The sequence below is a fragment of the Bactrocera dorsalis genome, chromosome 2 (assembly GCF_023373825.1).
Source record: "Bactrocera dorsalis isolate Fly_Bdor chromosome 2, ASM2337382v1, whole genome shotgun sequence".
In the NCBI taxonomy this organism is placed as follows: Eukaryota; Metazoa; Arthropoda; class Insecta; order Diptera; family Tephritidae; genus Bactrocera; species Bactrocera dorsalis.
This window is the reverse complement of record NC_064304.1, coordinates 15,984,086-16,006,862: the sequence shown is the minus strand read 5'-3', so window position 1 is coordinate 16,006,862 and position 22,777 is coordinate 15,984,086. Positions and strand designations below refer to the sequence as shown.

Sequence of the window (22,777 nt, the reverse complement as noted above, 5' to 3'; positions counted from 1 at the left end):
TATTCACATAAAAAAATCATTTTTGAGTGAGCACAGTAGTACAAAAGAAATTTTGACACTCCACCTAAATTACCATACATCACATAAAAAACCAGCTTCTTCATATTTGTACCAGAATTCAAATTCCTCTTCCACATACTTCAGATTGAGATGATCTTGTTTTGTTGTAATTTCCCACTAGAATTACACATTCTCATTCTACGCTATGAGTGTGTTGTAATACAAAGTGATCATTTTTAGGTTTCCTACTTTTTTAAAGATAAGAACAGACCCTTCAATTTAATAGGTAGGGTTTTATTATCACTCGAAAAGATAGTTCTACTAAAATTATCTCTTTAAAATGTTGCCGTTGCTACGCCCTCAGATAGTTTCATGCCGTCTGTTTTCGATGACTTCGTTTCGAACATTACGACTGGGTAACTAGGCCTGAAATCGAAGCAGAATTGTCCCGCGTAGACTTAGACTTTACATATCCCTCACAGGGGAAAAAGGGTCAAGGTGGAATATCACACAACCTTGGTAGTCGATTCAATCGCCTAAACGTGAAATTATCTGCCACCGAATCTTTTTCTAAATCCATTGATTGATGCTATGTGTATAAAATTGGCGCCGTCTTCTTAAAACCAAATGTCACCGAGATCGCAAAAAACTTCATTTCGGGCCATCAATAGTTGGTTATCATGACGCGATAGCAAGTCTCCATTGATGGTTCGTTCTCACGCCATCATTTTTGAAAACTATAGACGCGATGATTCATTGGTCCACATCAAACTACACCACATTCAATTAAGCAGGTTTTCCAGTCTTGGTTATGTACAGTCTCGTCACGGTTGCTATAATTTTCTTCACGGCGTGCAGACGTGATTTATTCGTTCGGAATATTATCCAATAATGATGCTAGTTCCCCAGGATGGGGGATGGTGTTACGAATAGAACGCTCGTAGGCCGTTATGTTGACCATAACATGCTTTACAGAACGTGAATTTTCGCAAATAATAAAGTTGTTCAGGAGTAGGCTTTTCCATGATAAATTCCAATAATATTGACAAACTACAATGCAGCTTGACACGACTAATACGCATCATCTGTCCAACAAGGCTATTGAAAACGTAACTCTACTTGTATCACACCCGTTATAAATATAGCTGAAGACATTTGGTGTCAGTAACCTCTTTATTTGTTGTAACATTATTTTTAAATTTTAACCACTTCAGGTATTGCTACTGACTGTAGTTATAGGCCTTTCGCCTGAATGTTGAGTTAAAAAATCCATTTGTTGTCTACTCTGTCCAAGCTTTTTAGGAAACTGTCTTACTAAATTGCAACTTGTTCTCTGTATCATAATGTGAAATACTAGTAAAACCTAAATAGATTTTTATAATTTTGACTGCTTAGAATTGGAACAGGCCTTCAACCACTTGCATATCGAAGGTCTTGCTACTTCTTACGCCACCTAATGATTACAACCGTAGATTTTTACAAGTTTTCTTATTTTTAATGGTTTTCGACAAGACTTTTAACCTCGTTGTAAGGCTTTCTTTGACCGGGATCAAAGTTCGACGCCTTGGACTATAAAAAGCTTCCCCCCCTTATCACATGAATGGGGATCATGGTCTCTAGCTAAGCCTTAAATTTTTTCCATGATAAATCTTCCCATCTAGATTTTTAGGTACTATTAAATTGTCTATAACTAAACTTAAAATTTATCTGCTAGGATTTACTAAAATATAAGTTTTCTTCTAGGGTTCTAATAATAAATTAGGGAAACCGAGGTATCGTCGCCAGCCTCAAACATCATTTTTGCTCTGGCGGGGAGAGAAGGAGAGAAAGGGATTATTTTTATCTAGCTTTCTGATTCAAGTAGAGGTTTTTCTCGACAACAAAGTAACTTCGAAATGTATTGCATTAAGAGGTTCAGTTTTTTCTCGAACTCCAATCAAAAAATATTAAAATCGATTTTTCTATCCTTATATGTTGAACCGTGATGTTTATCTACAACAAGCAACAAAGAAAGTTCGTGGAAAATTTTCAGTAGATATTTACGAAAATGTTGTGACTAAGTCGAATACGACATCACGTCCTGATGACTTAAGATCCTTAAGCGCTTGAAGCTTTAAGCTAGAATGAATTTGAGAATGTCTCGTATTCAGGGCAAATTAAAGAGAGGCGTCAACTTTTTGACTAATTAAATCGCAAAGGTAGAAAGAGTCTCGATGTAAAATGGTCACCATTGAAAAAGAATTAAACAAGTCAAATCATAAGAAAAGTGCTCAAATTTTCAGTGTTTTTAAAATCTCAATTTATTAAAAACTTTCTTTTCCTCAATACTTTATTTTTTGCCATACTTAATTTGCCATAAAATGTTTTGCTTTAAAGCTTTATCTATTTAAAATTGCGTTTGAGATTTTCTTTCAATAATTTCACTTTGGCTTGTTGCCAACATGCAAGCCAGGCTCCGCATAGAGCCCTTGACGGCTCTCGATGTATATTTCTATATGCTCATACATGCTCGTCCATATGTATGTAGGCGCTATGAGACGACGATCAAAGGGCACGATCGGTCGCGTGCGCCATGAACGAGGCGCTCTCGAAAACTTCGGTGCTTATAAGGCGCAATGTTGAACGTTTTGTATGTAGAAGTCGTAAAGTTGTGTGGATTAAACGCTGCCATGTGGTGATGTGGTGAACAAAAAGCAAGGAATGATTAAATGTTGAACGCTACGCAGCGCCTTCCTCAAAGGACGCAGCCAAACGGAGTTTCTGTAGATGTGACAGTGCTTGTAAATTCCCAACTGAAGCGCACACTGCCTGCCAGCGGTCTATAAGTGGCTCCGTAGCGTCTTTTAGTAAGAAGAAATGGTTTAAATAATTTCACTATTTCTACTGCTCATGTATCACCTCCGCCGCCACACGCGCCGCTCCACTTTTAAGCATCCACATAACATTTGACGATTCTCTATTTTTGTTTTTCTTGCTGTTCTCTTCCTCTCTCGCAGTTGTTTGTATAAAAAATGTATTTATGGCGCAACAATGCGCCGATTACTTCATTTTTGTGAATTTAGCGCGGCTTGTGCGGCAGCAGCAGCCGCGGCGGCTGAGGAGACCGGCACCATACCGGCTGCGGCCGCCGCGGCCAAACCCACCATTGCATCCGCCTCGTGCATGGGTTTCTTCTTCAATATGCTGAGATCGTTGACATTCTCCAGAAAGGACTTGTGCGCTGAGAATACTTTGACGCTATCGAAATCCTTCTTCAACTCTTCGATATCGCGCTTTTGCTTTGCGCGCCGATTCTGGAACCAGGTGATCACTTGCGCGTTTGAGAGACCCAACGCGGCGGCGATTTCATCACGATCGGCTGGTGACAGGTACTTTTGATATAGAAAACGTTTCTCCAACTCAAATATTTGATGATTCGTGAAGGCGGTGCGCGATTTGCGTTTCTTCTTCGGTTGTGGGCGATTCGAAAATATGTCCAAGTGGGATTTATCTGGAAGAAAAATAATATAATTAATATTATGCTTGTTTCTATGCATATTCGTAAATATGTAGGTTTATATGAATGCATTTACATTTTTAATTTGTTTATAATCTCTAACCTCATAAGAACAAAGTGTGAACAAGCCATATTCATATTTTATAAGTGGTCAATTGAGAAGCACTAATTGCCATTAGCTTGGACCACACGCTCCTCATATGTATGTAACATATGTGTATATATATTATCTGTGTATATGTTTGTATATATAAATTAATTAAAATTGTATAAACGCCTTTTATTTTGCATAATTTGTTTTGATCGTAACTGACGTGTCGCAATGTCTAAATGCCAATTTATCAATTTGTTGTTGAGCAGTAAATTACAGTTTTTAAAGTGATTTGCTTGGTTCATGCAAAAGATGGAGTTTACTAAGCTCACAGGTGTCTTTAGCACTGCCGAACTGGCCAAATCACTTTTAATTACAGCTGATTTTATAATGCTGCTGCTGCATAGCGGTAAATTCGCAATGGCGAAAATGAACGGAGAGCATATGCATACATATATATGTATGTAAGGGTGGTACATAATTTTCGAAATAACCGTTAGAGTTAGTGAAAAAAAATTAAATTCGGGGAAGATGAAAACTAGTTACAGCTTTTCAAAAATGAAGAAATTCGCTATATTTTTATTTTTTTATAAAAAAGGAAGCCACCACGCAAGCCACCAAAGAAATTGTGAAGTTTACGGAGACGATGCTGTATGAGTTCGTGTAGCACAACAATGGTTCGCTCGCTTCCGTTCTGGAAATTTTGATGTGAAAGATGCACCTCGCTCTGGTCGACCTATTCTTGAAAAAGTCGATGAAATTATGGAAAAGATTAACCAGAACCGTCAGGAAACTTAATATTCATCATCAAACGGTTTTGAACTATTTAAAAAAGCCTGGCTACAAAAAGAAGCTTAATGTTTGGGTATCACATGAATTGTCTGTGTAAAATTTAATAGACCGAATTAAGATCTTAAACGAAGTGAAATCGAACCATTTCTGAACAACAAATGGTCGCAAAGCCAGAATTGACGCCTTGAAAGGTTATGCTGAGTGTTTGGTGGGATTGGAAAGGAATCATCATTCATTTTACAGTCAACAACGGATGAGATTGAACCAAGAAATTGAAAAAAAAAAACAGCAAGAACTGATCATTATAAAGGACTTCGTCTTCCATCAGGACAACGCTAGACCACACACATCTTTGATGACTCGGCAAAAACTGGTAAAGCTTGGTTAGGAAATTTTGATGCATCTGCCACATAGCCCTGACCTTGCACTATCGGTTTACTATTTGTTTCGGTCAAAGCAGAACTCCCTTAATGAAGTAAAGTTGGTTTCAAGAGAAGCCTGTGAAAATTACTTGACGCAGTTTTTCGCCGAGAAACCAGTAACCAGTAGTTTTACACTGATGTCGCTAGCGGAGAAATTACAAAAAGAGGTCGACCAAAATGATACATATTTGTTTTTTTATTAATACAAATATACATATAAAAAAAAATAAGTTGAAACTTTCAATTGCACTTTTTATAAAAAGTATCAGAAAAGCGCAGATAAAATATTAAAAAATATCTAGAAAAATAAAATTGAATACTCTTATAAATTTTTTTTCGACTATTTAGCCTAATCTAAAAATTCTTTAAGCTATCTCGCAGTTCTAAAAATTTACAATTTTTAAAACATATAAAAACATGAAGTAAAATGATAAAATATTATAAGTTAAAGCTAAAGCCAGAACGCGTTTCATATAATGCACATACATCTGTATGTATTTTGTTAATTTTTTGTTATTAGCGCCCAAATCCTCGCATAAACTAATAATTCATGAATTAATTTCCCGTATGTCAAGTTCATTAAAGCGTACCGCCTCTTTGATAATATGTGTATATGTATATAATGTATGTATGTATGTCTATATATGTTGATGTATGTATGTACAAACGTATATAGCTATGTGTCTTTGTAAATACTAATTATAACTACAAGTTTTCTCATTTTATTTCACTATTTCCTCTTGTGCCGCCGACAGCGTTGAAGAAAGCCTTAAATGAGCTTTGATTAATGAACGGTTTCAAATTTATGCTAAGCAAAGAATTACCAGGTGTGTATATTTGACAAAATGATATTTTGACATTTCATTAGTGCGATGGATATAGTGAGGTTTTTTTTAATTTTTTTTGTTTGCTTTGGGAAGGAGAACAAATGAGTGCCGAAAGAATGCAAAAGTAACATATCGTTGGTCACGAATAAAAAAATTAAAATAAAAAATAAAAATTAAAAAAAGAAATAAAAAATTAACCTCAGTTCCACCTAGTTGTAAGCTTAAGAGGCTATAAAAACGATTTTTATCCTGATTTTGAAGGATCAGTTTGTATGACAGCTATATGCTATATCGACAGTACCGACAAATGAGCAGCATCTTAGGGAGTGAAAGATGCGTGCAAAACTTCGTATCGATATCTCAAAAACTGAGGGCCTAGTTTGCATATATATAGAGTTGGACAGACATACAAAAACAAAAAAATTTTGAAATAAATGTTTATAAGGTTATGAAATTTTTAAATATACACAGCAATTAAATTCCTTTAAAACATACATACATACGTGTGCATATATACATTTGTATGTAGATCTGTATATATCATATATATATATATACCAATACATAAGCGAAACAGTGAAATGTAGCTATAAACTCGTTCTATTTTGCAGTTAATTTACGTGATATTTATTCCTTAAAATTGCCACCCACGCGAAGCTGTCAATAGCGCAATCTACCAAACCAAAAAATAACAACTACAACAATAAATACAAATTTAAGCATTAAAAGCTTGCCAAAACCTGGTAGCCGATCATTAAAAGTCGCAATCATTTCGTTGGTTTCATTATAGTCACTGCTGATTTATTAATGGATTAGCATACACACACGTGCACATAGGCGCATGCATGCTGCCACCGAATATACATACATTTCTACGCACAAACAATCATACACCCATACATACATACATGTATGTACATACGCATAGTTATGAGTGCTTCTGGGTAGCATCACAGCCGCAGCATGATCATCAATCGGGCCTGACGCTGGAACCGGCTTAATTAAGTTAACGTATTCACCTATGCACAATCTAAGAATGTTAGGTTAGTAGCCCGTTGTTGCCAGCCATTAGCGGTTGTTACTGATTTGTTTTCTCTCTTGTTTGATTGTTATTTTACTGCTCAAGTGCTTTCTTGTTATTTAGTTAGTGTTGTTGTTGTTGCTACTGTTATTATTCAGCCGTTGCTGCGGCTGATTTCAAAGAAAATTTATTGCTACCTTCAAAATGTATTCGGCTACCGTTTGGCATGGAACCCACACCGAAATACCTACACATACATACATAGCTGTATGTATTTATAACAAAAAATAGCAATAAAACATTAGCAACAATAAAAATCGATGGAGGTAAAAAGAGTAAATAAATTGGAATAGTTAATAGCACATAACAAATTAGCCGTACTCGTTGCTAATGCGGCATGAATACGCAGGTATTTATACAAATATTTACATATATAAATATATAAGTATGTATGTATGTTTTCACATAGGTTATTTATATGTATGTATGTATATATCTGTGAATCGGAAGAGGGTGTTGTGGGACTTTTAAGTGGATTTCGTTTTAATTAGATTTTTTTTCGGCAGTATGATTTATTTTTTATTCTAATTTGGTTGTTGTTTTAGTTTCAGCATTGATTAACGATGCCAGTCAACGGATCGATTAAATAAATGAATAAAATTTGTTATTTATTTAAGAATTTAATTTCGCATATCTAATGCAAATCTTCACCACATGCGAAAATATATGTATACATATATGTACATATGTATGTATGTATGCTGAAAATGTTGAGAATTGAGCTCAAATGAGTTTCTGTGTATTTTTGCTCACCAGTTGAGTGGATCATAACTTCAGAAAATCTTTATATAACTTTCAGCCATTTTATAGAAGCAGATGAGTTCTTTATAAAAACTTATCTTACGAAGATACTAAAGTGTTTTAAAGAAACTTCTGGAAATTTTTTATTATGTTTGTCCTTAAAAAAATTTGTTGAATACTGTCAACAAATTTAGTACAAATACAAATATTTTTTTACCTAAAAAATAATCACTTCTATTTTAATTTTTCAACATTGTGAAATACTATATTTTTAATAGATACTAATATTTTCTTGCCTGGTAAATATTAAGCTTTTCATTCAAAACGTTTCAAAATTTTGAAAACTTACATTTTTAAATACTAATATTTTTTAACTGGTAAATATTTTCTACCTGGAAAATAGTTGCGTTTTTGCTAAAAACTTTTCAAAATTTTACAATTTATTTTTTTTTTTCTAAGAACTTCTAAAATTTTGAGATATTAAAGTTTTAAATACCTATGTATGTATATTTTTACCTGAAAAATACTTGCGTTTTCGTTAAAAAATTTGAAAAATTTTCAATACGAATATTTTTTTACTTGAAAAATATTTGCATTTTTGCTAAAAATTTTTCAAAATTTGAAAAAAAAGTTAACTTTTCACAATTACGAAAAAGTAAAGTTTTAAATACTAATCTTTTTTACGTTTCAAATATTTATTTTTTTAAAGCTTTTCAAAATTGTGAGAAATTTAATTTTTAAAAACTTTATTTGTTAACTGGAAAATATTTGCTTTTTTGTAAAAAAAAGTTCTACAAATGTTTTCAATACGTATATTTTTTTACTTGGAAAATATTTACGTTTTTGTTAAAAACTTTAGAATAGCAATATTTTAAATTTCAAAATTATGAAATATAAAATTTTTGAAAATTTTCAAGTATGTATTAAATTTTGAAATATTGGCTTTTTTGTTAAAAACTTTTCAATATTTTTAAATTATTATATTCAAATTTTTTCAAAATTTATTATTTTCTACCTCAAAATTGGTTTTTACTATTTCTTATACTTGGTTTTTACAGTTACTTCGCCAATTCATAGCCATATATGTACATATGTACATAAGTATGTACATACATACATATATACAACTTCATAGGTCGCATACGCTTATTAAAAATATCAAAATAATTTCAATATACCACAGTACGTCTTATCCAGAAATCATTTAAATGTAACTTGAACGCCATTAACCACTTGAGTTGCTCAGACAGTGTTTTCATCTCATTTTGTTGTGGTGAGCAGCAAGATCTCTCGAGTGCCACACTTAATCATCATTAAGTAATGTGGACTTATCTTTAGTGAAACTATTACAAAATCCAACATGCGACATGTGCATGTACATATGTCTGTATGTATGCGTACTAAACAGTTCGTAGTAATTTGCTCTCACATATACACACACGCACAAAAACACCAGCGCATAAAGGATACTGGCCACAAGAGGCTGCCTGCCCCTTTACTCATTTTACTCGCTGGTATCGTTTTTCGCCCCGAGAGGGGGCATAAATCAATTTCTAATATTGTAGGCTGGTTTGTTTTGGTAGAAAATGTCATTGGGGCTGGCTTGTGACAACTTACAAACATCACAGAATACGCCTACCAGACACACTCGCACACACACACATACATACATGCATTTATCTGCGCTAGTCACCGTAAATTGTGCGTGCTGTTGGTGAAAGTGATATTTGATACACAGTGTGGAATTTGGTGAGTGTAGAAATTATGAAATACAATGTTCACTGCATTTTATGACCTTCTCTAATCGGTTACAAGCAGCACTTGACCAGCAGAGTTACACAGTTGGCATTTGCGATAAGTACGGTGTAAGTATATGCATATACATATGTATATCTGGAAAATTGTTAAAAATTCCACTGAAATATCTTTTGCTTTTCTATGGAATCATTCTGCGCGCATTTGTTAATTATCCAACAAGTTAATTAATGGCATGCCTATCTAACGGCACAAATTACGCAGACAATGTGTCTCCAAAGAAGAGCGGGTGTCTAAGCGGTGCTAAGCGATTACTAAGAAAACAATTAAGTACAATAAGGTTGCAGCCAAACATATCTACTTGTAAGCGATAAGATTTTTTTTTTGTGAAATTTATATTTTTATATTGGAAAAGTTAGCAATAACGGTAGATATGTATGTTTCACCGACAAAATTTCAATGAAATGAAATCTTCTTAATTTTTATTGAAAATAAACAGCAAAAGCATGAATTATGGCAGCTACATATGTATAACCTCAAAATATTATAATTCGGATATTGATATTAAATACAATCGGTAAGATTCGTTATTTTGATAAGCCAATATTAATATAATATTTCTCAAATACATACACACGCACATATACATAAGTGTACAATATTTAAAAACATATCTTTTTATTACGCGAAGTCGAACTCCAAACTCAAGTGCTTCATTTCGCCTTAGCTTGCAGTTGAGTCACTAATTTGTCCTGTTCGCCAGCATTGAAGTGCCGCTCAGCAACCTTCTGCACTCCACTAGCACTCACCGTCGCCAAACGATGACTTAGAGTAGCACACTAAGCACTTAATTAGCGCCAATTGTGTGTAAGTAGGCTTGAGAGTGGAAATTATTACGAAACAAACAAATTTCACTGACTCTTGAGTAAATATTGAAAACCGCATGAAAATGAAATGAAATGAAAGTCTTAATGACATTTTCGAGTACACACCGGGTGCTTCAACGACAGTTTACGAGTTGCGAGACGCCATAATTAAGTACAAACATATTTACTTACATACATATCGATGTGTATTTGCATATGCACGCATCAGCGACAACAATAGGAGCACTCAGAAAGCCATTACCGCTAATTAACCCGACGCCAGGCATGACAATAGAACACAATAACAGTAACAACAGAAGCTGTGCGCCAATAAAAAAGCGCGTTGACATCTTTTCATCATTTAACTGTTTCACTGTTTCCTATTGGTATTGCGAAATTGAAATGACAGTTGAAATTTGAAGAACAAATAGTTTACAGTAATTGAATTTTGAGCTACAGTTGAAAATTTTCATGAAAATGATTATGCATAGATACATTTTCATTAAGAATTGACAAATTAAATTTTTTTCATAATGGAATTAAAGCAATGTAACTGAATTCTAATTAGTGTCTCTTAGAAAATTATTGCATTTTTATTTATTATTTATTTATTTATAATAATTCATATAACAAAAAGAGTTTTATTATATAAATACATAAACGCAGCACTGGCTACGAGGCCTTCAGCCGAATTTTTATATATCCTTAAATGTGAACTATTTTAAATTAATTATGTGTTTCAACGTAACCAAATATAATGAAAAACAAAATACAAAGAATTTTAATTTAATAATATTCATTAATGATAATAATACGAAATATATTAATTTAGTTGATAAATAAATAGTTCGTTCAAAAAAAATAAGGCAGAATAAAATTAATTAAAAAAATAAAATTAAATAAAATAATAAAATAAAATAACATAAATTAAAATTAAAATTAAAAAATAAAATGAAATAATTAAACTAAAAAAATAAAATAAAACTGTAATAAGATTTAAAATTAAAATCAAAATTAATATTTGGAACAAAAATAATGATAAAATTAAAATTTATATTAAAATCAAAATCGAAATGAAAATTCAAAATTTAACCAAATTTCAAAAGAAAAAAGGTTTTAAAATTAAATTAAATTAAATCTTAATAAAACAAAGCAGTATAATATAAACAGATTTAATAATAAAATTTTTAAGATATGATATAATATAATTATATTCGGTCGAACTTTTTTATGACATACTTCCTTCCAACGAAGATTGCTTTATAAAAAATTATTCTTCAGAACATTGCATTATCTATTAATCTTCAGTATGTTTTAATTCATTTATATATATTTATTCATTAAAGAAATTAATGCGAAATATATTAAAGCAATTTACAAAAACTTTGTTAAATAAAAGAAAATTAGACATAATAATATTAATTAAAATAAAAAATAAATTAATTTAATTAAAAAGGATTAAATAAAATAAAATAAAATAAAGCAATATAAAATGAAGTAAAATATAATAAAATTAAATAAAATTATATAAATTAAATAATTTAAGATGAAAATAATTTAATTTTATAATTAAGATTAAAATGAAAACATAAATTAAATTTGAAATTAAAATCAGAATTATAATTAAAATAAATAATTAATTAAATTAAATAAGATTATATAAAATAAATAAATTAAGGTGAAACGAATTTTATAATTAAAATTAAAATTAAAAAATAAATTAAATTTAAAATTAAAATAAAATCAAAATTATAATTAATATTAAAATAAAAATTAATGTTAAAATGAAAATCTCGCTATAACAAATCTTATTTTGATTTCGTTTCTTTGCCAAAAAATTCCGAAAATTATTTATGAAAGTTCCGAATTGAAATTTGAAAAAGCAGTAAACATAATGTCATCACTACAAATATCAAGGCGGCCTGCAATATTAAGGAGAAGCTCATTTACTTGTTATTGGGACATCAAAAACATCAAAAAAAATAACGCGCTGCGTCAAGGGAATAATACCACTGAATGAAGATTGCAGGTTAAACTAAATGGCATTGCCTTAAGATGGCTTTGAATGAAGGAAAAAAAAAATAATTAATTATTTTAATTAAAGCTATAAATAAAAACCTCAGCTTTTTCAAAGAGTACCATGGCACAACTCTTCTATATAAAGAAGTTTGTTCCCTTCAGAGTTGCTATATGAAAGTTCGATTGCACATAAATATGTATGCTTAAAAAAAAGAACTATTCACTATACTTATTTAATACTTATAGATATGAGTATTTTTTATTAAAAGAAACAAATATATACACATACATTTTACATTTTTAACTTTAGATTTTATATTTTAAATATACTCCCATTAATAATGAGCTTAAACAAATGCTGTCACATATCACATTTATAAAACATAAATACATATGTACATACATATATCAGTAATAAATTGTCTTAACTAAATCAATCTATAATATGTATGTTACAAAAGTCGATATGTATTCTTGCAACAACTTTTCTGCAAGTTTATATATTTTATGCTCGCTCTTAGAATTACCATTAACCATTACCATTGGTAATTAAAACGAATGGCACAAAATGGCGATAAATGAATAAGGTAATAAATTTGCTTCGTTTAATTTAATTCGTATACATTTAATTGAAATTCAAACACATACACATACACATTTATTTATGCAAGAGAAGTTAATGGCTGTCGATTGATTTGAAGCTGGTCACATTAATTCATTAGTTTAGCTTAATTCAACGCTGTTTGCCCATACAAATAAATATCTACATCTAATGAACACATGTATATATATGTACATAGACAGAGGCAGAGCCATAAAATAGCATAAACCAAGCGTTTTATTTCTTATATTCGATTCTGTGGACAAGTGAGCAGTTAATTAGCTCGATAATTGCTAATTTTAATTGAATATTCTGCTTTTCTTCGGCTAAACGTTTATGAATTTAAAGATAGTCGGAATTATGTTGCAATCTAATTTGTTGTCTCGAATTTTTTGAAAAATAATTATGAAATTAATAAAAGATCTATAATGAGAACTCCTGAACTCTAGTCTTTCACACATCCACACTTTTTCGTAACATGTGGATGTGTTTAATTTGGGTTTAATCACATGTTTTCATAAAAGGTTCGTTATATACACTAGCAAATTTCGGAAAATGAATTTTTTTGCAAATATATATGAGAATATTCCCCAAAAAATATAAAATAATCCAGCAAAAGTTTGGAAGACATAAGCGTATTTGTAATTTCCTTTTAAATAATTGTAATTGGCTTTCAAACTGTTTCTGGAACGGCTGTTTTCAGAGTTGGAGAGGAAAGACAGTGTTCGAAGTAAGAAAATTTTTGATAATATTTTTAATTTTTTGAGCATCTCTGAAGTGTACTTTTTTACGCAGAAAGGACTTTGTTTAGGAAGCGGCCATTTTAACAACACCAATCCAACATTTTCCGATTATTAAAGACCTTAAACTCTGTGAATGTATGCTATTTATTTATTAAAAAAAATTGCAAGTAACTGAAAAGCTGACGATCTGGCAAGGAAAAGTTCTATCGCCCGGTATTCCCCTTTCCTCGTCTGTTGTACTACTAGATAGCTGGACTTCAAGGGAGCTTGATCAGCGCTGGCCACCATGCGCTGTTACAAGAACCTTTTGGCTCAAGTGAACTCTTTGCTCTTAGTAGGGCCCGCCCCCCCATAGTTGTTGGGGTTCTAACAGGCAATTGCCCTATCGATATCTATGCTATTGTCTAGGAATATATTTTTGACGATCTTCAATAATCTTATAAGCCCAACTGAACAAAATTTTTGCTGTGTTTGCCGCTACTCGGAATATTCAGAATCGTTATCGGTTTCAAAATAATTATTTTACTAAATATTTTACTTGAATTTAAAACTTGGTAAAACTCACCTTGAGATTCATCAAAGTCCTTGGTGGTCATTTGGAAGAGCGCATCCAATGGTGTACCATTCGGTTTCGATTTCGAACTCGAACCATTGGTAGCTGTATTATCACCGCTAGAACCACCATTACCAGCGCCACCACCCAAACTATTACCACCACCATTCGACGAAGTGGAGGTGTGCGAAATGCGTTCACGATCACGATCTCGCTCACGTTCACCCATAATCATTGATTGTGCGCCCGCTGACGCCGATGGTTCACCGGAAGAACGTGCGATTTCCGGTGAACAACAATCGCTAGCCGCCGAACTCGAACGCTCCGAACCACTTTCAGATGGTATCATATCCATGCCCATGTGGCGCAACAGCTGTGCCTGAGCATTGAAATGCTCCTGCAACTGCCGATGATAGTCCAACGCCAAACGCTGCTCATAATGCAACAATGCCGATGGTATGAACGGACGCACCGGCATCGGTCCCAACAAATGATCCCAGGGACGCACAATTTGTGCGCCCGGCAGTAGCATTGGATGTGGCATGCCAGCGGCCGCCGCCGCCGCTGCACTCACCATATCCAGCGGCTCGGCGCGTGGTTGCAGTAGACTGCTGGCGTTCAGCAAGGGGCGCGTAGGCGTGCCAGCTGCATGTTGTTGCTGTTGTGACGGCGGTGGCGGTGTTGGTGAGGTGGATGTGGCACGTTTCTCATGTCCCAAAATATCGGCAATGGAAAAACTTTTCACACCCTCAATATTCGACTTGACGGCAGTGCTAACGGCATTCCCGGCGCCGACATTGGCGGCATTCGAGCTCGCTGTTGTTGCAGTCGAAGTGGGTGTTGTTGGCAATGCAATGCCGTGCGTTTGCACCGGACTGGGTGTGCGATTACCAATGGCGGTTTCGTCCATTTCGCTGGACATGCGTAAGCGTTTCAGCGGTTGGAAATACTCTTCGGCGCCACCTGCACGCGTCAGTCCAGCCGCAGCGGCTGCAGCAGCGGCGGCCGCATGTTGTTGCATTAAGATTTGTTGATGTTGCAGCAAATCGATTGTGCTGCGATGTTGCGACGGATGCGCCAGCGTTGGATGCGGGTGTTGTTGATGGTGTTGTGTATGGTGGTGTGGCAGTGGGCTGGGTGCGCCACCGACGGAGATTTCTGATTCAGCAGGGCTAGCGGGACGCATGGTGAGCGGACAAAGCATGTTCTGTTAAGCGTACAAGTTTCTCAAAAGCGTATAAGCGCCGTTATAAATGGGTAGCGGCGGCTTAAATGTAGTTTGTGTTGCGTTGTAAACCTTAAATTTTTTTGCAATTTTTTACAAATTTTCACACACGAAATATTCGGAAATTCGGTTTAAATTTTGAAAAATATCTCTAACACTGTAGTTGTTGTAGTTTTTGTATCAATTTCGTTTCGCTTGCTTGTTTTATGTTAATTTATTATTTTATATTTTTTAATTAATTTTTTTTATTAAATATTTCTTTTTTTCAATGTTGCAACTAACTCATATATAAGCAGCTAGTAATCTGCCGACTTCTACACACGCTTGTAGTTTGTTGAGCACTGTCAACGGACAGCCGACAGTCGACACAAAATTGAAATCAATCAAATCACAAATCAGTTAGTCGCACGAATCAAACGACGCTGCGCCAAAACCTCTAGCAAACGATTCTCCTTCAGATACTCTCTGATTAGCCGCTTCATTTATTTATTGTTGCCACTTGCGCACAACACGACACGACAGTATTTCACCGCACTCAAGCACTTGTATGTACATACATATGCATATATATATGTATGACTTTATGTATATATGTATGTTTGTATACCGTTAAGCCTGTCTATGCATTATATTTTCGTAGTGATTTTTTTCTTATACTCCCGTTTTGAATATATGTATAAATTTGTATATAATTTGTTTTTTTCTGTGTTCTTGAAGTCTTCTTGTTGATGCTTAATTTTAATATACGACTGACTGACTCTGGGACGGCCGCTGCAGCGCACTAATAACCAAACGGATCAAACGAACCAACCTATTCACTCGACGCTTCGCAGTCAACTGTTCGAAACTAGACTGAAGTTTGCTAACTAGACAAGTTGATTTTCGAGTTTTTTGCCGAGACTCTCCCTGCTTTCGTGCAGCTAACGTCTGCTTGTTATTGTTGTTGCTTTTTACCCATCTTTAGTATTGTTGCCTATATGCATGAAGAGCTATTAGCTGCCATGTGCTGTTGGTGGTGGTGGTATGTCTCGATATTTATAGGTATATATGTGTGTGTGTGCGAGCATTGCCTGCATTTCAATTGGTTTCTTATGCTTGCTGATGCTCCAACCGCGCTCTCTCCGCCGTCACATACGCACACTCTGTACAAACACAAACGCTTTTGTTGCTGTTGTAGAGCAAATTATGTGTATATCGTGCCATTCGTGTTGTCGTGTCTTGTTTGTCGACAGTTAAACTCGACAATCAAATCTTAACTAAGCAAATGAGTGAGTAGTCGAGATCCCGCTAACGACAATGGGCCCAGCGTCAATGATTGTGGTGGCAGCGGCAGCGGCAGTTCCAGCCTACGGGCATATTAACAAAGTCAAGCCAAGTCAGTTAGGCAGCCACCAAACGAGTTTCGTGCTACAAGAGCGAGCGCACAAACAAAAGCAAAAATGGATACAAGTTGTTTAAGTTGTTGAAGAAAAAAACGAAATGTAAACGAAGAGATACTTTGCGTATGCCTTACGAGAGAGTCAAATGCCAAGGCAAGGCATACAACAAAAAATCAAAGAGAGTGTGGTTTGTGTATCAAACGCCTATGCGCGAGAGAAGGGCGCACATTATGCGCCAGCTTAAGCGCTTGGCTATCACGCTCGCGCTCATCGCTGACTAAGCTCGTTAGAAGAGTACGTTTACTTCGATGTAGTGTAAAGAGGAAGAGGCGTTTGCGGTGCGCTGCGGCCAATCAGTGTGCGACAAGAGAAAAATCGCAATGGTGGCAGATGTGCTTTAACGGTAGTTATGGCGTTCGTCAGCGACGCAAGTTAAGTGGCGGTTTGGACAGCTGTGCTCCTCTATTTGCACCAACTGGCGGTGTTTGTAGTGCAGTATGTTTAAGGTAAAGCTCTGCAGAGTAAGCGAGTGAGTGCGTATAGTGGCTATGTGACTGAATGGGTGGTAGAAATTAGTAAAAATATGTGCGTTGGTTGTTTGTAAGTAATTGGGCCCTATAATGAGACCGTTTATAGCGGCTGGAAAATTGTGCGCTTGTTATTAACGATGAGATGAGGATTTATTAAATGCGTCTGACTAGTGCGCCACCCGAGAGCAGCTGTCACGGTTTAAATTGGAGTTGAAGGGCGCATGTACAGAATTATAAACGCATATACATATGTACATATGTATATATGTATTTACTATACATAAATATGTAACTAGGGCTGAATTAAAAAACAAATGTTTAATTTTATAAAAAAAAAAAGTGACAAAATTAATTTGAAAATATAGTTCAGCAAACGATCCCTTTTGAATATATTGTCTATCGGTGATCTATATATAACTGATTTATATCCTAAATATTTCTCTCCGCTGTGTACCTGGTACATAAGGCTTTATGTACTATGTATGTAGTATGCATCTACGGATTATATATTGTTGTTGTTGTCGGCACACATATTTTATTATACACATACATAACATATAACATATCTGATTTAATATCCTAAATGAAAAGTATTAATTCACCGTAGCACTTCCAGCATATTTTAAAAATGTCATTAGCGACGGTAAATTGTAATTATGTGTAAAATTTAGCTAGAATCAAGTAAATACCTATGTTATTATTTATTTTGTCTATATATTCACGAAATTAAAAATTATTTTTTATAAAAAATATTATTTATAACTGTATTAGATAAATAAAATAATAGCATATTCAACAATAATGACACTATAAAATAACTTTTTTTCTAGGTATTTGACCAAGCTATTTTTTTTTTTGAAAGACTATGCCATTAAGAAAGAAAGTGTTTTTTTTTCAGTGTTTGAAGTTGGCTACCAAAAACCTATAAATATTCACAATGGGGGAACATATTTTTCTGTCAGGTTTATATGACAGATGCTATTAAGACTGAAATCAGGTTTTCGTGAAAAAAAATGTTTCAAAAATCTGGCTTCTTTTTTTGAAAATTTGTTATAATTGTCAATGAACATTTTAGGTTTGTTCTTGAATATGTATTTACTATTATAGTATGTTTATTGGCCTAGGAAGATCTAAGAAAATTATGTACATCGTTATAAAATGGAGAAAGAAGTTTACCTTTTAAACATTATAGAAAAAAGAAAAACTTAAAGGATATTGACTTTCAAAATAAATATCTATTATAATTGGTTGAACATTTAAAAACTTATTTAAAATATGAAAATTATAAAACCCATTAACATAATATTTAAAATATTAAAATGTTCAAGTTTTTTTTTATAAAATTTAAACTCGATTTTTCTTTAATTGTTTTCGGTTGAAATGATTAGCAGTGTGCTGCAAATAATGCATTAAAAAATAATTGGCATACATATTAATTTTATTTGCGTAAACTTAATTAAAATAGTTTGAAAAATTTTATTCCAAACACTTTATTGAAAAATAAAAAAATTTAATTCCAAGTTTGTTGTGAAACATTAAAGAAAAATTGCCATCATCTTTCCATTAAAGAATTTTGGATTAAAGATTATATTTTCAAAAAATTTCGAACAAATTAAAATTTGAATTTATAACTGTTGTTTTTAATTTTTGGTTCCAATTTGGTAGGTAGGAGTGCCGCCAATATGGGCTCAATTACCGCTGGATGAGCCATTATAATGCATTACCATGGAACTTATAATCTTGCTATTCCGTTTCATCGTAGCGCGTAAACCATTCGGTGCTATCAACAAAACGACTATACTTATGTATGTCCGTTATGCTTTTGGCGGACAACCATTCAAGGTATGGTACCCAATGTGTTTCAATTATTTTGTGACGGGTTTGGGATAGAGCTGGACATACGCAGAGAAAAAATGGAAAATCGTTTCCGTATTCTTTTCTAGATGGCAGCTGTGGCAAATATTGTAATAAGGCAGATCCATTTTTAGCGCATGCCCTCCAAAGGGCTAGGCTTCCGTAGTAGTATTCGTAAGGCTGTCTATACTATTTGTGTACCTTATACTAGGTCCTACGTTATATTCCTGTCATATTTAAGTCATATTTGCTTTGTGATTGAGTTTCATCTGCTCTGATTGTTCTCAGTATTGACTCCGCTTCGGTTTCGTCTAAATAGAGGGCACACTAGACCCTAGGTCGCGGTACACTCCTCACTTACTTATCTAAATGGACTCCCAGCTCTGCTAAATCGTCTGTTTTTCAATTTTTATAATATGTATTTCCTCAAACACAGAATTACTTTCGATTGCATGAAAATTGTAATTTTTATGGAACAAAAATCAGAGAGTTTTTCAAGATCGCCATTTTGTTACATTTCAATGAGTTTTAGAAAAGATCTGAACATATCCGTTGAATCTGTTTCAAGTAATTTCATTTTTATAGTGTATTTGAAGATAAAAAACCACGTCGTGTCTCGAACGAGTTGTTTAAGTAGCTCATTTTGTTTTCGAGCCGACTTAAGCTAACTTTGTTCTTAAGGGGTATTCCAATACACGTAACTAGGTATTATAGTTAAGCGTTATATGCATGTGCATACATACATACATACATACATATACATATGTATTTATATATCAACTTTTGAGAAATAGATACAACATTGCAAGTACCTGAAACATTCTTAAAATTTTTCCCCACAATTGTTGTTCTTGCTAAATTGCAAACCAAATTTACCACGCCCATCACCACTCAGTATGCTCGGTTGTTGGAATTCGGCGACTTCAAAGAGATTTTGTCGTTTCGCATAAAATGCAACGAGCATAAAGTTGCTAAACAAAATGCGAAAACAACAAAAACAGATATTTAAAAATGCTTTAGAAAAAACATAAGTAAGAATAAAAAAAGGAAAACAAAAAGTACCTTTGTACACATGTATTTCCTACAACTTTAGTTCTCTACCCGTCGCCAGTAAGTCAGCAGCTTGACAACAAGAACTAAACAATAGTTCAGCCATTCAAATAGCCAGTCAGCCGAGTACACAGAGGCATTCAATGGCTAATGCGGTCGTCAGTGCGCCCAAGCTATTAGCTAGGGCTAGCGAGCAGCCAACATTGAGCTTAAACGGTGTTACAAACTTTAAGTGGCGTTGCAGCATTTTGAAGTTCCGTTTTGTTAATTCCGAGTTCGAACATAAAGTCTGATCATGCCTCCACCAATTTGCGCTACCTGACGGATAGCTGACGAATTGTTCGAAGCTGACGCGACTCGCTGCCGCTTGTAATTTGCAGCGAAATTTTGTATTGCGGAAGCAGTGGTGTGGGTGAGTGGGGTTCTGGCGGTTTTAGAAAATTTTAAGTCATATTTTATTTGTATTAGCTTATTGTAACGGTTAAAAATGATTTTTAAAGTATAAATTATTGATAAGAGGTGCAATGAGCGCTCTAGACCTCAAAACCTAGAACGTCAGCCCATGAATGTTTTAAAACAACTATTTGAAATAACTATTTATTCAACCCAAATATTTACATTTACTTGAATCTAGTAACTGCACCTTCTGTATATATTATTTGCAGCCGCCTCTGTTACGTAATACCTACAAACACTAAACTAATTTGTAAGTAAGTATATGTTTCGACTACATACCGACACACCTACATCCAAATTCATATGTACAAATACATATGTATATATGTACATAAATACATGCTTGCATGTACATCTGTGTTTTGGTGGCTCTTCGAGCGCGGTGGACGTCAATTCGTTCCTTCGGTGGAACGATTCGCGAAGTACTTGCAGTTAATTGCCGTATGCAGATTTTTAATGACTTTCCCACCTTGCGGTTGAATTCGGAAAGAGATTCGGATAAAGACTGGTGGTGTTTCAGTAGCTAATTAGCTTATATCTTTTTAGTTAGTTTCTGAGCAACGTGAAATATGTCGCAGGCGACGCTCAAATGCAACGCTGTATGCTTATATACATATGTATATGTATATATTTCAACACATACATACACATGTACCATATACGAGTACAACATGTAAGCCTGTGTGGGTATGTGAAGACACCACTAACAAATCAGTTCCGAATTCTAACTTTTATAATTCATGGCCTTATATTACCTTTGTAGCATTCTTTATACATATGTCTCATAAAGTGTGGAATATAATTTACTGTAGGCAATAATTAGCAATGAAATTGCGAGAAATAACTTCGGTGTGTGAATTTAGAAAGTTTAGCAAATATTCAGCCACACTATGGTATTATAGTGTTATTGTGATGGCGGAGAGGGTATAAATAACGGTGATTTATATTCAAATTTGAAGTGGTGTTTCTTATTGCAGCTAAAAATACCAATGTCTAAGAGTATGTATTTTTATTTAAAAGCACATAGTTTGGCTTTTCTTTGGTGAGAAGATTGCTGACGATCGATTGACTTTCTAAAAGATCTCTTGTGAGAGAGTTTCGGACTACTTGTTCCATGTACATATTTTAAAGGAAGCGGACAATTTTGAACATAAAAAAGAAATTCTTCTGCTCTGCAGAATTTGCTGACGGGTCTTAAATTGGGTTTGTTATTCTGGAAAGTTTCTTTTATCAACTTTAAGAATCAAGGAAAGATTGAGGGGATATAATTTATTTTTTGTAGATTATTTCTTATTCTGCTTATATGCTTAACATGTTATAACGATAATTATTTTAGGTTCATATACATATAGAGCGAAATAATATGAAGAAAGTAAATGATAATTCCAAAAAAAATTCAGCCGCGAAGGCCGAAAGAGTGTTTCAGATTTTAATAGCTTATATTAACATGGTAGAACGAATCAGAATTCTCATTTAACAATTTTGAATAAATTGTTTCAATTGTTTTACCAACAATTATTAAAAATAAAAAAAATAATAAACTTTCGAATATCTGCGGTTCCAACTACTGAACTACTGAGGAGAAAAGGATTTGTACAAAGTTTCAGTTCGTTATCTCAAAAATTGAGGGATTAGTTCACGTATGTACATACAGACATGGCGAAATCGACTCATTTATATATGTTTTTATAGGGTCTCCGATTTTTCCTAAGGGGTGTACAAAATTTTGTAGCATATTTAGTATACACTGTTAAGGGTAAAAAAATCGAGTTTTTGAACTGTGTCTTTTCGACACATATTTTGTTTATTTTCTTAACCTTTTTATTATACTCTTGGGATTCCGATAAGCTAGAAGAGATTTGACTTTTATTTTATTCCATTAGCTCTCTTATAAAAACTTTATAGGATAGTTTTTATTATCAGTAGATAATAATATTACGTTCTCTTTGCAATCCTGCAACATTTTTTAGAAAAGTTGAAAACTTAGACAACGTTACTTCAAGAATCAACCAATCCAAGAGACTTTTTTCTGATAATATACATTGTGACGTAAAATATGTATGTAATGATTCGTCAAAATTTACTTTGTCGCCTTCAAAGTAATTCCCATCAGATGTAATGCACTTATGTCGACGAAACACTTTTCATAAGCACTTTTTGGGATGTCTAGCTCCTTCAGCGAATTTTGTTCTTCGATCGACTGATATCGGGTTCGGGAACAAGAATACGGTGGTTGATCGATGGTAATTATTGAGTTTTTAGCCTTAAATTCGGTCACAATCGTGGCTCGATGCAA

General features: G+C 33.7%; 1 protein-coding gene across 1 annotated transcript; it reads right to left on the bottom strand.

Annotated features, from left to right (window-relative positions):
- Positions 1-2,281: 2,281 nt before the first annotated feature.
- On the bottom strand, positions 2,282-16,645 carry LOC105223144 (homeobox protein HMX3). The gene is made up of 2 exons (XM_011200782.4): positions 14,000-16,645; positions 2,282-3,490 (listed from the first exon to the last, which is right to left on the bottom strand). The coding sequence occupies exons 1-2, from the start codon at positions 15,189-15,191 to the stop codon at positions 3,045-3,047; spliced, it is 1,638 nt and encodes a 545-aa protein (XP_011199084.2). The 5' UTR covers positions 15,192-16,645; the 3' UTR covers positions 2,282-3,044.
- Positions 16,646-22,777: the final 6,132 nt, after the last annotated feature.